The following is a 13,637-nucleotide window of genomic DNA, read 5'->3' as shown; positions in this document are numbered from 1 at the left end:
ATGAAGCTTCGTTCCAGCACAATAAACTGCACCTATCTTTTCCTTCCTTTGCAAAAAATAAATACATTACATTTTACAGTCTACCCATGTGTCCACATGTTAGGTGCTGGTTATTGCTTTTATCATATGATTTCGTGAGGATTCTATCACCTATATATTTCTGATTCACTAAAGTACGTAAGAAAGGGGCTAGGGGTCGGTTTGGGATGTTAAGCCGTCCTGCTCCCATTTCGGCCAGTAGGTGGCGGAATGTGCCGTTTGAATTTTAGGTAAGACCTAATTAAATAAGACTTTTCCGGTTTGCTGTGTGCATCAGTCTATTTTTCATTTCAAAGTAGTCACCATGCAGAACAAAAATACAAACAATGTACCTCCAAAATAAAATGTACGTTTTGTTAACATGGAATATTAGAAGTTTGTCTTCGGTGAAGCCAAATGAAATCAGTTAAAGTTACTAGAAATTGTCAGACAGCTCCAGTAACTAGCCAGTTAACTACACTGAAAAATATATTAATTATATTATATATGAATTATATATTAATTTAAAAGATTTTACTTAGTTACAGTTCATATTTTGACATCAGTCAAATGAAATAAATTCATTAGGCCCTAATCTATGGATTTCACAACTGGGCAGTGGCACAGCCATTGGTGGGGAGCCAGGCCCAGCCAAACAGTATGAGTTTTTCCCCACAAAGGGGCTTTATAACAGACACATCTGTGGCTTTGTGTTGTTGGACAAAACGGCACATATTAGTGGCCTTCTCTGGTCCCTAGCATAAGGTGCATCTGTGTTCTCGAGACGCCACACCTGTTAGGTGGATGGAATATTTAGGCAAAGGAGAAAAACTCACTAACTGGGATGTAAACAAATTTGTGCACAAAATTTGAGAGCAATAAGCTTTGTGCATATGAAACATTTCTGGGAGATTTTATTTCAGCCCATGAAACTGACAATGTACATGTTGCATTTATATTTTTGTTAATTATAGGTAGCTACCATTAAAGACTAATATTAATCTGTTATTATGCACTAATTTGCAGTGGGGAAGGTCAGTAAAAAAAAACACACAATGAAGCACAACATGAGCTGGAGAGTCAATTTGTCCTGCGGCTGCCCACAATAAGGATGGAGTACAGCAGTGATTCCCAACTTTGGTCTTCATGTTCCCCCAACAGTACACATTTTTATTGTAGTTTTGGACAAACACACCTGATTCAATTTATCACCTAATCATCAGGCCCTCAATGAGTTGAACCAGGCATGTTTGACCTGGGCTACGTGACGTGACGTAGTTGTTGTGACGGCCGGCCGCCCAACAACCTGCCCGCTTGACCCTATTCCCTCCTCTCTTCTCCAGACCATTTCCGGAGACCTTCTCCCTTACCTCACCTCGCTCATCAACTCATCCCTGACCGCTGGCTACGTCCCTTCTGTCTTCAAGAGAGCGAGAGTTGCACCCCTTCTGAAAAAACCTACACTCGATCCCTCCGATGTCAACAACTACAGACCAGTATCCCTTCTTTCCTTTCTCTCCAAAACTCTTGAACGTGCCGTCCTTGGCCAGCTCTCCCGCTATCTCTCTCAGAATGACCTTCTTGATCCAAATCAGTCAGGTTTCAAGACTAGTCATTCAACTTAGACTGCTCTTCTCTGTATCACGGAGGCCCTCCGCACTGCTAAAGCTAACTCTCTCTCCTCTGCTCTCATCCTTCTAGACCTATCGGCTGCCTTCGATACTGTGAACCATCAGATCCTCCTCTCCACCCTCTCCGAGTTGGGCATCTCCGGCGCGGCCCACGCTTGGATTGCGTCCTACCTGACAGGTCGCTCCTACCAGGTGGCGTGGCGAGAATCTGTCTCCTCACCACGCGCTCTCACCACTGGCGTCCCCAGGGCTCTGTTCTAGGCCCTCTCCTATTCTCGCTATACACCAAGTCACTTGGCTCTGTCATAACCTCACATGGTCTCTCCTATCATTACTATGCAGACGACACACAATTAATCTTCTCCTTTCCCCCTTCTGATGACCAGGTGGCGAATCGCATCTCTGCATGTCTGGCAGACATATCAGTGTGGATGACGGATCACCACCTCAAGCTGAACCTCGGCAAGACGGAGCTGCTCTTCCTCCTGGGGAAGGACTGCCCGTTCCATGATCTCGCCATCACGGTTGACAACTCCATTGTGTCCTCCTCCCAGAGCGCTAAGAACCTTGGCGTGATCCTGGACAACACCCTGTCGTTCTCAACTAACATCAAGGCGGTGGCCCGTTCTTGTAGGTTCATGCTCTACAACATCCGCAGAGTACGACCCTGCCTCACACAGGAAGCAGCGCAGGTCCTAATCCAGGCACTTGTCATCTCCCGTCTGGATTACTGCAACTCGCTGTTGGCTGGGCTCCCTGCCTGTGCCATTAAACCCCTACAACTCATCCAGAACGCCGCAGCCCGTCTGGTGTTCAACCTTCCCAAGTTCTCTCACGTCACCCCGCTCCTCCGCTCTCTCCACTGGCTTCCAGTTGAAGCTCGCATCCGCTACAAGACCATGGTGCTTGCCTACGGAGCTGTGAGGGGAACGGCACCTCAGTACCTCCAGGCTCTGATCAGGCCCTACACCCAAACAAGGGCACTGCGTTCATCCACCTCTGGCCTGCTCGCCTCCCTACCACTGAGGAAGTACAGTTCCCGCGCAGCCCAGTCAAAACTGTTCGCTGCTCTGGCCCCCCAATGGTGGAACAAACTCCCTCACGACGCCAGGACAGCGGAGTCAATCACCACCTTCCGGAGACACCTGAAACCCCACCTCTTTCAGGAATACCTAGGATAGGATAAAGTAATCCTTCTCACCCCCCCTTAAAAGATTTAGATGCACTATTGTAAAGTGGCTGTTCCACTGGATGTCTTAAGGTGAACGCACCAATTTGTAAGTCGCTCTGGATAAGAGCGTCTGCTAAATGACTTAAATGTAAATGTAAATGGCTACAACGAAAATGTGTGCAGTTGGGAGTACTCGAGGACAGGACTTTTCATAAGAGGTTAGGAGAGCATTTAAGCAAACTATTTTCCTAACCTTAACCTAATTCTCCTAACCTGTGTCATGGCCAGAAGGGATCTAGCCCTTAATCATGAAGGCGTCTTCTGCGGGAGGGGAGTTTTGTTAATAAGATCCCTGATCCTCAGTCTGAACATTAACATGCATCGCTTGCGTTACGGACCATAGCTTTCATATCAGCGAGAAATCATGAAAAAAACAAAAGGTTAAATTAATACACACCCTGATAGAGTTAGTGTTCCCACAGGGCCATATCTCCATGTTACAGCTCCTGTTTATGGAAAACAGACTGTAGACAAGAGGCAACCACCTGTGATAATTATCTGTATAGCATGCTCCAAACAGCGTAAGCGTAACTCGGGAAGTGTAGTTTTGTCAGATGAAGGCACCCATACCTGTATAATCTATACAAAACTGCTACAATAAGTGTACACTATATGTACAAAAGTATGTGGACACCCCTTCAAATTAGTGGATTTTACTATTTTAGCCACACCTGTTGCTGACAGGTGTATAAAATTGAGCACACAGTCAGGCAATCTCCATAGACTAACATTGGCGGTAGAATGGCCTTACTGAAGTGCTCAGTGACGTTCAATGTGGCACTGTCCACAGGAGGCTGCTGAGGGGAGAACGGCTCATAATAATGGCCTGAACGGCCCAAATAGAATGACATCAAACACCTGGAAACCTTGTGTTTGATGTATTTGTTACCATTCCAGTCATTACCACGAGCCGTCCACCTCAATTAAGGTGCCACCAACCTCCTGTAGTACCGTCATAGCATGCCACCTTTCCAACAAGTCTGTTGATCAAATTTCTGCACTGCTAAAGCTTTCTCTGGAGTGATGAATCACACTTCACCATCTGGCTGTCCGACAGACGAATCTGGGTTTGGCGGATGCCAGAAGAACGCTTCCTGCCCCAATGCATAGTGCCAACTGTAAAGTTTGGTGGAGGAGGAATAATGGTCTGGGGCTGTTTTCCATGCCCCTTAGTTCCAGTGAAGGAAAATATTTGCTCTGGCTACAGCATACAATGACATTCTAGATGATGAAGCACTTCCAACTTTGTGGGAACAGTTTGGGGAAGGCCCTTTCCTGTTTCAGCATGCCAATGTCCCTGTGCACAAATCGAAGTCCATACAGAAATGCCTTATAGAGATTGGTGTGGAAGACCATGACTGGCCTGCACCGAAACCTGACTTCAACCCCATGGAACACCTTTGCGATGAATTGGAGCTGACTGTAAACCAAGCCTAATCTCCCAACCTCACTAATACTATTGTGGCTGAATGGAAGCAAGTCTCCGCAGCAAATGTTCCAACATATGGTGAAAAGCCTTCCCATAAGATTGGAGGCTGTTATAGCAGCAAAGGGGGGAACAACTACATATTAATGCACATGATTTTCGACGAGCAGGTGTCCAAATACTTTTGGTCATGTAATGTATCTTTTTTTTATTTGAACGACTCTTTATCGCTGAAGAAAGATAAAGCCCATATGTTTCTTAATCATAGCGCAAGTGATGATTATTATAGATTCTAAACGTCAAAACGCAGCGTCGGGATTGTAGTTGACATAAGGCAGTCATGGGCGAAGCTAATGGCTGAGAACTGTCAAGGCGTAATGCCGCCTAGAGGTTGAGAGCTAGGCGGGATCTAGTTTTTGTCAAATTAACGTCAACATTTTTTTGCATTTTCGCTAACCTAACCTCTTTATCTAACCTAACCCTTGCCATGCCAGGAACCAAGTCGGTAATGGATGTCTTTCTAATTTGCATTATCTCTGACAAAAGAATATGCCTCAACGATAAAACGGATTACCCAATCTAGCAGCATGAACCTCAAAGACAGACTGGTAGGTCAAGCTCTATTCAACTCATTTATGGTCTAATATGTATTGAGCCGTCATGTGTTGCTAGTTCAAGTGTACCTTGTTGTCCTAACTGTTCACTCACACCATTACCACACTTTAATGTAGAAAGTTAGGCTTTGTAATTTGCATAATTCAAATCAAGGATACTGTAAAGTGCCCTCATTAATCATGCTGATTAAGCCATTTGAAAGTAAAGTAGGAAGAACCTTGTTTAACCCTAAAGCCTATTTGAACATTTTGGTCCATATGAGGTTATTCAATTAAATCTCACAGCATCACATCAGAGAATGTCCATTCCTTACCGGGCATGTAGGACATATAGCATATGCATCTATAGTATAATATCAATAGGCATAGGTTTATGACATAAGTGTGAAATGACATGCTGCTCCCTCTCCAGTTAATGGTCAACATGGCATCGTGAGAAGGGACCGCATCCCCTACTGGTGGATCTGTCCTGCATCCTGGAGTCTCTGAAAACGGTCCTTCTAGAAGACTGCTGACATCTGTCAGGTTGGACAGGAAGGATGCGCTCATAGAAGTGAGTAGGATTGTGTATAGACCAGTTGTCAACAGCGGCAGTGTCTGCTCTATGACTCAGGCCGCCCTGTTCTATTCTGTATTGATAATGACCTCGCATATTATCGTTTTTGTGTTGACTTTTCGAGCATTCTAAAAGGTCAATAAAGGTCCATTTTTCATTGCTCTTTGGTCTATAATGAACTGATATTCATTGACCCTGTTCTGTGTGCGGCAGATGCTGGTGTGCACTTTGGACGGAGACCTCTACCCTCCCCCGGAGGAGCCCACTGGTACTGTAGACCCCAAGAAGAAGAAGGTCAAAGACGAGGTCAAGAGCTTTGTGTGGAACCATGGCAGTAAGTAGAACTATATCCCCTCTGTATTGAAATTTGCTGAGTGTAGCACTTTGTAGCCCGGCTGCCGAGACTTAACCTCAAGCCTCAGCAGGTCTAGAAGTTTGCTTTTTGATTGAGCTGTGAACGTGAAATCATAATGTTTTGGTCTCCCACCTGTCCTCTGAAGAACACAAGGAAGAGAAGATTCAAGAAGATATCAAAAAAAAGAGAGCTACTGACATTCGTTTCCTCTGCGCTCTTTCCCTTCTTCTCGTGAATATTTTCTTAAGATGATGCCGAGATCTCGTCCCAGGCCCTTTATTCAAACGACATAAAAATAGCAACAGCAGCGGAAGTAAACTACGATTTACATATATACTGAACAAAAATATAAACACAACATGCAACATTTTTAAAGATTTGACTGCGTTACAGTTCATATAAGGAAATCAGTCAAATTAAATAAATAGATTTCACATGACTGGGAATACAGATATGCATCTGTTGGTCACAGGTACCTTTAAAAAAAAAGTAGGGCCGTGGATCGGAAAACCAGTCAGTATCTGGTGTGACCACCATTTGCCTCATGCAGCACGACACGTCTCCTTCACGTAGTGTTGATCAGGCTGTCTGTGGAATGTTGTCCCACTCTTCTTCAATGGCGAAGTTGATGGATATTGGTGGGAACTGGAACACGCTGTCGATCCAGAGCATCCCAAACATGTTCAATGGGTGACATGTCTGAGTATGAAGACCATGGAAGAACTGGGACATTTTCAGCGTCTAGGAATTGTGTACAGATCCTTACGACATGGGGTTGTGCATTATCATGCTGAAACGTGAGGTGATGGCAACAGATGAATGGCACAACAATGGGCCTCAGGATCTCGATACAGTATCTCTGTGCATTCAAATTGCCATCGATAAAATGCAATTGTATTTATTATCCATAGCTTATGCCTGCCCATACCATAACCCCACTGCCACCATTGGGCATTCTGTTCACAACGTTGACAAAAGCAACCCACTTTCCCACATGACGCCATACACGTGGTCTGCGGTTGTGAGGCTGGTTGGACTTACTGCCAAATAGTCTTGGAGGTGGCTTATGGAAGAGAAATTAACATTACATTCTCTGGCAACAGGTCTGGTGGACATTCCTACAGTCAGCATGCCAATTGCACGTTCCCTCAACTTGAGACATCTGTGGCATTGTGTTGTGACAACTGCACATTTTAGTGGCCTTTTATTGCCCTCAGCACAAGGTACACCTGTGTAATGATCATGCTGTTTAATCAGCTTCTTGATATGCCATACTTGTCGGATGGATGGATTATCTTTGCAAAGGAGAAATGCTCACTAACAGGGATGTTAAGATTTGTGTACAACATTTGAGAGAAATAGGCTTTTTGTGTGTATGAAACATTTCTGGGATCTTTTACTTCAGCTCATGAAACATGGGACCAACATGTTGAGTTTATATTCTTCTTCAGTGTAAATAAAGGCCTATCTTCATTTGCCCCAAAGATATGCATAAAAGCAATCTAACTACGCTTTGATCTGAGCGAATGAGAGAAAGGATTCCTAATTTTGTCTTTTGAATAAATAATCTTTAAGGTGCAGGGCCATATCGATTTGGCTCCCTGTTTTATTCCAAATGTGTTTGCTGGCACATGGCCAGATGTTCGCTCTGAGGGCAGTGTATGTATGTGTGTGTGTGTGTGTGTGCAGTAGTGTTGTGTGCCGAGGCGGTGTGCAGTAGTCTGGAGGCCAGAAGTAAATGTAATCTGATTTCCTCTGCAGTACATCGAGTCTCCCGACGTGGAGAAGGTAAAGAGATTGCTAAGCACTGACGCAGAGGCCGTTAGTGTCCGTGTCCTTTTATATCACGCACTGGGGCAAACAAGCACATATATATATATATATATATATCACACAGACTCACTCTCTCTAATGCTGTATCAACCCGTCTCTTGGATCAGGGCTGTCAAACTCATTCCATGGAGGGTGTAGTGTCTCCGGGTTTTTTAAAATTTTCTTTCAATTAAGACCTAGACAACCAGGTGAGGGGAGTTCTTTACTAATTAGTGACCTTAATTCATCAATCAAGTACAAGGGTGGAGCAAAAACCCACAGACACTCGGCCCGCCGTAGAATGAGTTTGTCACGTGCCTAAGGCGTACACCGTAAATGAAACACAACAGCCTGTAGCTGTTGAGGAGAGGCCAGCGGGAGCCTACACTCTGCTCTGCTGGGCCTCACCCGAACTGACTCCTGCTAATGTCTTAATGTCACCTGCACCAACACCTTCTCGTGTTAGCACTGTAATGAAACAATAAAGCAGCAGGACAGAATAAGAGCACAGAACAGGGTACCGAAGGGGTAGGCAACCCTGTTCCTGGCATGCCGCAGGATTTTGTTCCAACTAGGCACCACACCTGACCAACTGAGCTAATTGATCAGTTCATTGGTCATCTAAATTGAAGACACCTGGTCTTCAAGGTTGGTTAAATCAAAGACATGAAGTGCCTGCGGCACTCCAGGACCAGGGTTGCCTACCCCAGGGGTACAGCATCAACAGCTCCCTGAGTGTTAATTTAAGTGGACTCTGGAACTTTAATATATCATTGTTGGCCCATATTGAAGCCAGTATGTTTGTAATAGTTGGAACATCACATAACTTAATGAAAGCAGTGAGGTAGTGTTTGGTGTCCAATGTTTCCCTGACCTGGTGTTCAGGCTGGGAGGTGATAGCTGAGGATGAGACCAAGGAGGCAGACAACAAAGGCTGTCTGGTCAACCTGGACTCAACAGACGGGGCATGGCTCCTCTGGTAAGCACCATGGAAGTGGGCACAACAAGCTCCTCTCACATAATACTTTGATATTGTCGTATAGCAGATACTTTGGTTCCATACAGAGTGGCTCACAGTTAACGCAATACATGTATTCAATATGTGGCTGATGTTTGAAATGAGAGCCATAACACATCCCACTCTCCCACTACCTGAGAGCCACCCCACTCTTGAGGAAAACTCGTTCCAAGGATCAGGCAGAGCTCATTATCCAGTTAATAAGAGTTTATTCAAGCAATTGCAAGGGAGATCACACAGGATAAACCCGGAGAGGAACTCGGAGGTTACGGATTCACAGTCATTATATACCTCTGCACAAAGAGCTGCTTGCCTCACCTAACGGGAGGCAAGGTTACACGAGAGATGGCGGGACTTGGCTCCACTTCTTTAAAGCATTGTCAAACAAGACCAGGTTCTAATCAGTTCTCGCGGCCAAATTAAACAAGTGTTTTCCCACTCCAGTACGTACAGTAAGTATAGTACTTAAGCATTTATAAAGAATTAGACTGTAACATAACCGTTTTCCCCAAACAACACCCATACAGAAGTTGGAACAAACGGTATGTCACATAGCCTTACACTGTCCCACTCCCAGCACAGTACAGTAGGCCCTAGTGGGTCCATAACTGTCCTACAGGGAAGACTGTGTTTTGTTGGTGGAGAGTCGTAAGAACACTGAAAACAGAAAAATATATAATTTAAACAGATGGAGAGGGGATTGCAGTCGTACATATTCAGACGTTGGCATCCTGTCTCCATTTTGGCAACAAAATGTTCCTTGGCAATAACATTTTCATATCTATTCTAACAGGAGAGTGATTGTCTTGTAATTGGTATCAACGTGGCACCTATCAGAATGATCTGTCTGCGTTATTGGAATAGCAGCCAACGTGAGAAGAGGATGGGTGGGTGGGGGTTGGGGCTGATATGTGGGCGTAATTTCAGAACAGAAGCACCGCCTGAGGACCGACAAAAAGATCGGACATCAAATCACATTAACCACTCTATATGTCCCCTTGTCAAAATGGAGGACGGCAATACCCAACCCTACACAAATGAGCTTAAGTTAGAGTAAGACTGAGTTTTCTAGGTCAGACGAACGTCTCCATCCCTTCATCTCCAGTTATCTCCCCACTCAGAAGACTGACAGGTGCTCTCTCTCTCCTCCTGCAGCCTGGTTCAGTCACAGCTGGGCTAGCTCTCTGTCTCTCTGACAGCTCGGTGCACCTTCACTGGCTCACATGGAGCTGTCCGTCACACAGCTAAAGCTGCATCCCAGTCCTGCAGCTTTCCGTTAATCTGTTGTAGGGCTGCCTCTTTTAATGGGTCAAAGTCTGGCTGTGGCTGTCCACACACATGCCTGTGAAACTAGTGCCGTTAATGAGGAGCCCATGACCTCTGTAGCACGTTTTCTTTTAAATCAATACTCTTTGATTTAATTCAACGGATTCCACCTAACGTGTTTTCAGGCCATCTCCCTACTAATGAGAGCTAATGTGGGCCAGAAAACGGAGAGCTAACATTAACCTCAGCCTGGTTCTGGGATTGGATTCACTTTAAATTGGCCTATTCCTATACAGTGCCTTTGTGAAGTATTCAGACCCCTTGACTTTTTCCACAATTTGTTATATTACTGCCTTATTAAAAAAAAAATACTCAGCAATCTACACACAATACCCCATAATGACAAAATGGAAACAGGTTTTTAGACATTTTTTAAAATGTATTAAACTGAGCAATCGGGGAGAAAGGCCTTGGTCAGGGAGGTTACCAAGAACCCGATGGTCACTCTGACTGACAGAGCTCTAGAGATCCTCTGTGGAGATGGGAGATTCTTCCAGAAGGTCAACCATCTCTGCAGCGCTCCACCAATCATGCCTTTATGGTAGAGTGGCCAGACGGAAGCCATTCCTCAGCAAAAGGCACATGACAGCCCACTTGGAGTTTGCCAAAAGCGACCTAAAGACTCTTAGACCACGATAAAGAAGATTTTCTGGTCTGATGAAACCAAGATTGAACTCTTTGGCCTGAATGCCAGACTCCACATCTGGAGGAAACCTGGCACCATCCCTACGTGAAGTATGGTGGTGGCAGCATCATGCTGTGGGGATATTTTTCAGCGGCAGGGACTGAGAGACTATTCGGGATCGAGGCAAAGATGAATGGAGCAAAGCACAGAGAACCTGCTCAGGACCTTAGACTGGGCCGAAGGTTCACCTTCCAACAGGACAGCGACCCTAAGCACACAGCCAAGACAACGTAGGAGTGGCTTTGGGACAAGTCTCTGAATGTCCTTGAGTGGCCCAGCCAGAGCCCCGGACTTGAACCCGATCAAACATCTCTGGAGAGACCTGAAAATAACTGTGCAGCAGTGCTCCCCATCCAACCTGACAGAGTTTGAGAGGATCTGCAGAGAAGAATGGGAGAAAGGACGACGATTTAATCAATTTTAGTATAAGGCTGTAACATAACAAAATGTAAGGGGTCTGAATTCTTTCTGGAGGCGCTGTCTTCTTGAAGAATATCACTGTCATACCCCACTGGAACCCAAAATATAAGTTTGTTTTACTCCAAGCGTTGTAAACAAAGTAAATGTAAACAAACACTATGTAGCCCCAAAACATGTTCATGTTGATAACATGGATGGTCAGTCCTTGCATCCATAGCTCTATGAATTAGAGCGTGGTTACATTTCTCCAGCCCCATCCCTCAGCTTTTCACCGAAACAGGTGCGGGGGAGTATGCTTTGGTATTGTTTATACTGCTGATTCCTGGAGGCAAACTACCTGATTGCCACAGGTTTTGATGGAAGAAGGAAGCATGTGTTCTGATTTGTGCAAAATCAGAGGCCCTTGTTGGTTTTATTCAATTTCAGTTGGCGTGTAGCAAATGGCCGTGTCTTGGTGCTGCTGTGTGTGGAAGAGTCAGTGGGTTGAATCTCCATACCAGTTGTCACCTTCTAATGCTTCCTTTCCCTGCTTCATACGCATCTTAAAGAGGATCAAAATGACACATGTCCAGCTTATTGCTTTCACTCAATGTAGATTTTAAGAGTGGAGATGAGGAATGAACTCGGTTCCATTGAGCTATTGTGAAACCTGTGTGTTTTGAGGAAACCTGACACTGTAAATGGTTCTTCTGTGCCTCCTCCTGTAGTGATGGAGTACCACATGCAGGTAGACGGTGTGAAGGCCAAGCTGAAGGAGACGGGCGCCCGCAAGAAACAACAGGAGGACCTCATCATGAAGGTGGAGAACCAGGTGCTGAAAGGGAGCTATAGACACTACTTTTACATGACATTTGAGTCATATAGCAGAGTGAGATGACCACAGACTGATTTCATATAGGCCTTCAAAAAGAAGTCTTGTACTCTTTCACTCAAATGCGCACACACAACCTTGGAGGGAGAAGTATTTATGTGGAATATAACCACTCTAAACTACTAACTTCCCAAACTCCGACCGCAGGGCAACTTGAAGATGTAATTTTTTTAGAAGGCATAAATAGTACATTTCTGCCATCAGCCCTTTGTGCGTTCCTCACAGGGAAAAAAACCCATAAAAATTCATAGTTCCGCCAACAGCTCCTCGGGGCAGATTTAAAAACGTGTGAGACACGGGCAGCCTTGGCTTGTTTTACCAAGACTTTTCAGCTCTCTGCTCGCCTGGCTGAGTTCTCGATCTTTCACCATTATTATCCCAGCCACAGGAAAAGGTCACGGGAATCTGACTAAGATTCCAAATAGCCTTTCTGTCAGGTGAACGATACGCTCACTACGCGCAACGGCAGGCTCCAATTTGAAACATCAAAACAAGCTAAGGGAACTGTCTAATGCTGAGACAGACTATACTCTGCTCTTATTTAGCAGAACTGCTATCAGGCTCTGCTCAATTAAAATCATTCATCAGGAGGAGCGATGGAGCGGGTAAGATTGGCAGAGCAAGACGGGAAGGTGCATTTAAAACCGCATCAATTTATATGTATATTGATCATTTCATTTGGTATTAAGCAGAATTTACCATAAAGGAATGCAAAGGGGAAAGTATACTGTCGCTACGTTACAGTGCAATTTAAGATGCTTGAATTGAATAGACAAACAAGCACACCAAAACACGTTTTTTATATTTTTTATATAAGAAGCACTTTATTGAACTGCCATTGTCTTCACCTAGCAACTGAACATCCTTACACATCCAATGGCGAGGGTTTTCTTTATTTCTAAGTCAATTCTTTGACTCAATCTAAATCGATCTTAATTGGAATTGTCAAGAACTCTTAACACCAATCCAACGATCAGTATTCAAGTCCCGTCTCTGTCTTCACATCAGCTTGTTTTGCTGTTTGTATTGACAAATGAATGGAAAAGGAATAATGTTGGAAGACGTGTTAATCATTATCCACTTAGCCTACTAATTACACCCGGGCATTAGGCATCAATCAACCCTCCCAATCTCTGCTCCAACAGCTGGCCTCGCTTCAGGAGCAGCTGGACTCACTGATCGAGAAGTGACCCAAGTGACCACCAGGGGGCAGCCAAGTGTCAAATGGGTGCTGTGAGACCGGCTGGGGAATAGAGAAGAAGCATCTGCCACCACTGAAAGAGCCCTCCTTTACATACTGTTTCATTCCATTATATATTTTCCCTTTTGCCTCCAGACATCATGGACTCGTTGGAGGACTCGTGTTTCCTGTTTTTGTATTCTTCCTATTTTATTTAATAGGTTGGTAGATCTCTGTAAATAAACTTTTTAAGCCATTGAATCGTTTGTGTTTGACATTTCCTAGTGACAGATCAACACTGTCTCACCTCATTTGACCTAGCAATGGAAACCACTGAGTCTGACCATAGCAATTACAGAGGCAGAGTAGTTAGTCATCAACCCCTGTTGAGTAGACAATGGTCTCCCACGTCCTCGAGGATTTACCTTCCTACCATCTAGAAAGATCTTCTTCCACAGTGATCTCTCTCTGCCTCGCCCTCACATGTTCCTCTG

General features: G+C 44.7%; 1 protein-coding gene across 1 annotated transcript; it reads left to right on the top strand.

Moving 5' to 3' along the window:
* The first annotated feature begins 3,938 nt into the window (after nt 1–3,938).
* taf7 (TAF7 RNA polymerase II, TATA box binding protein (TBP)-associated factor) lies at nt 3,939–13,404 on the top strand. The gene is made up of 5 exons (XM_065019142.1): nt 3,939–4,914; nt 5,333–5,473; nt 5,690–5,810; nt 11,800–11,903; nt 13,109–13,404. The coding sequence occupies exons 3-5, from the start codon at nt 5,690–5,692 to the stop codon at nt 13,151–13,153; spliced, it is 270 nt and encodes an 89-aa protein (XP_064875214.1). The 5' UTR covers nt 3,939–4,914; nt 5,333–5,473; the 3' UTR covers nt 13,154–13,404.
* The last annotated feature ends 233 nt before the right edge of the window (nt 13,405–13,637 follow it).

The sequence above is a fragment of the Oncorhynchus nerka genome, linkage group LG6 (assembly GCF_034236695.1).
Source record: "Oncorhynchus nerka isolate Pitt River linkage group LG6, Oner_Uvic_2.0, whole genome shotgun sequence".
NCBI lineage: Eukaryota > Metazoa > Chordata > Actinopteri > Salmoniformes > Salmonidae > Oncorhynchus > Oncorhynchus nerka.
The sequence above is the reverse complement of the archived record's forward strand: the minus strand, read 5'-3'. Positions and strand labels throughout refer to the sequence as shown.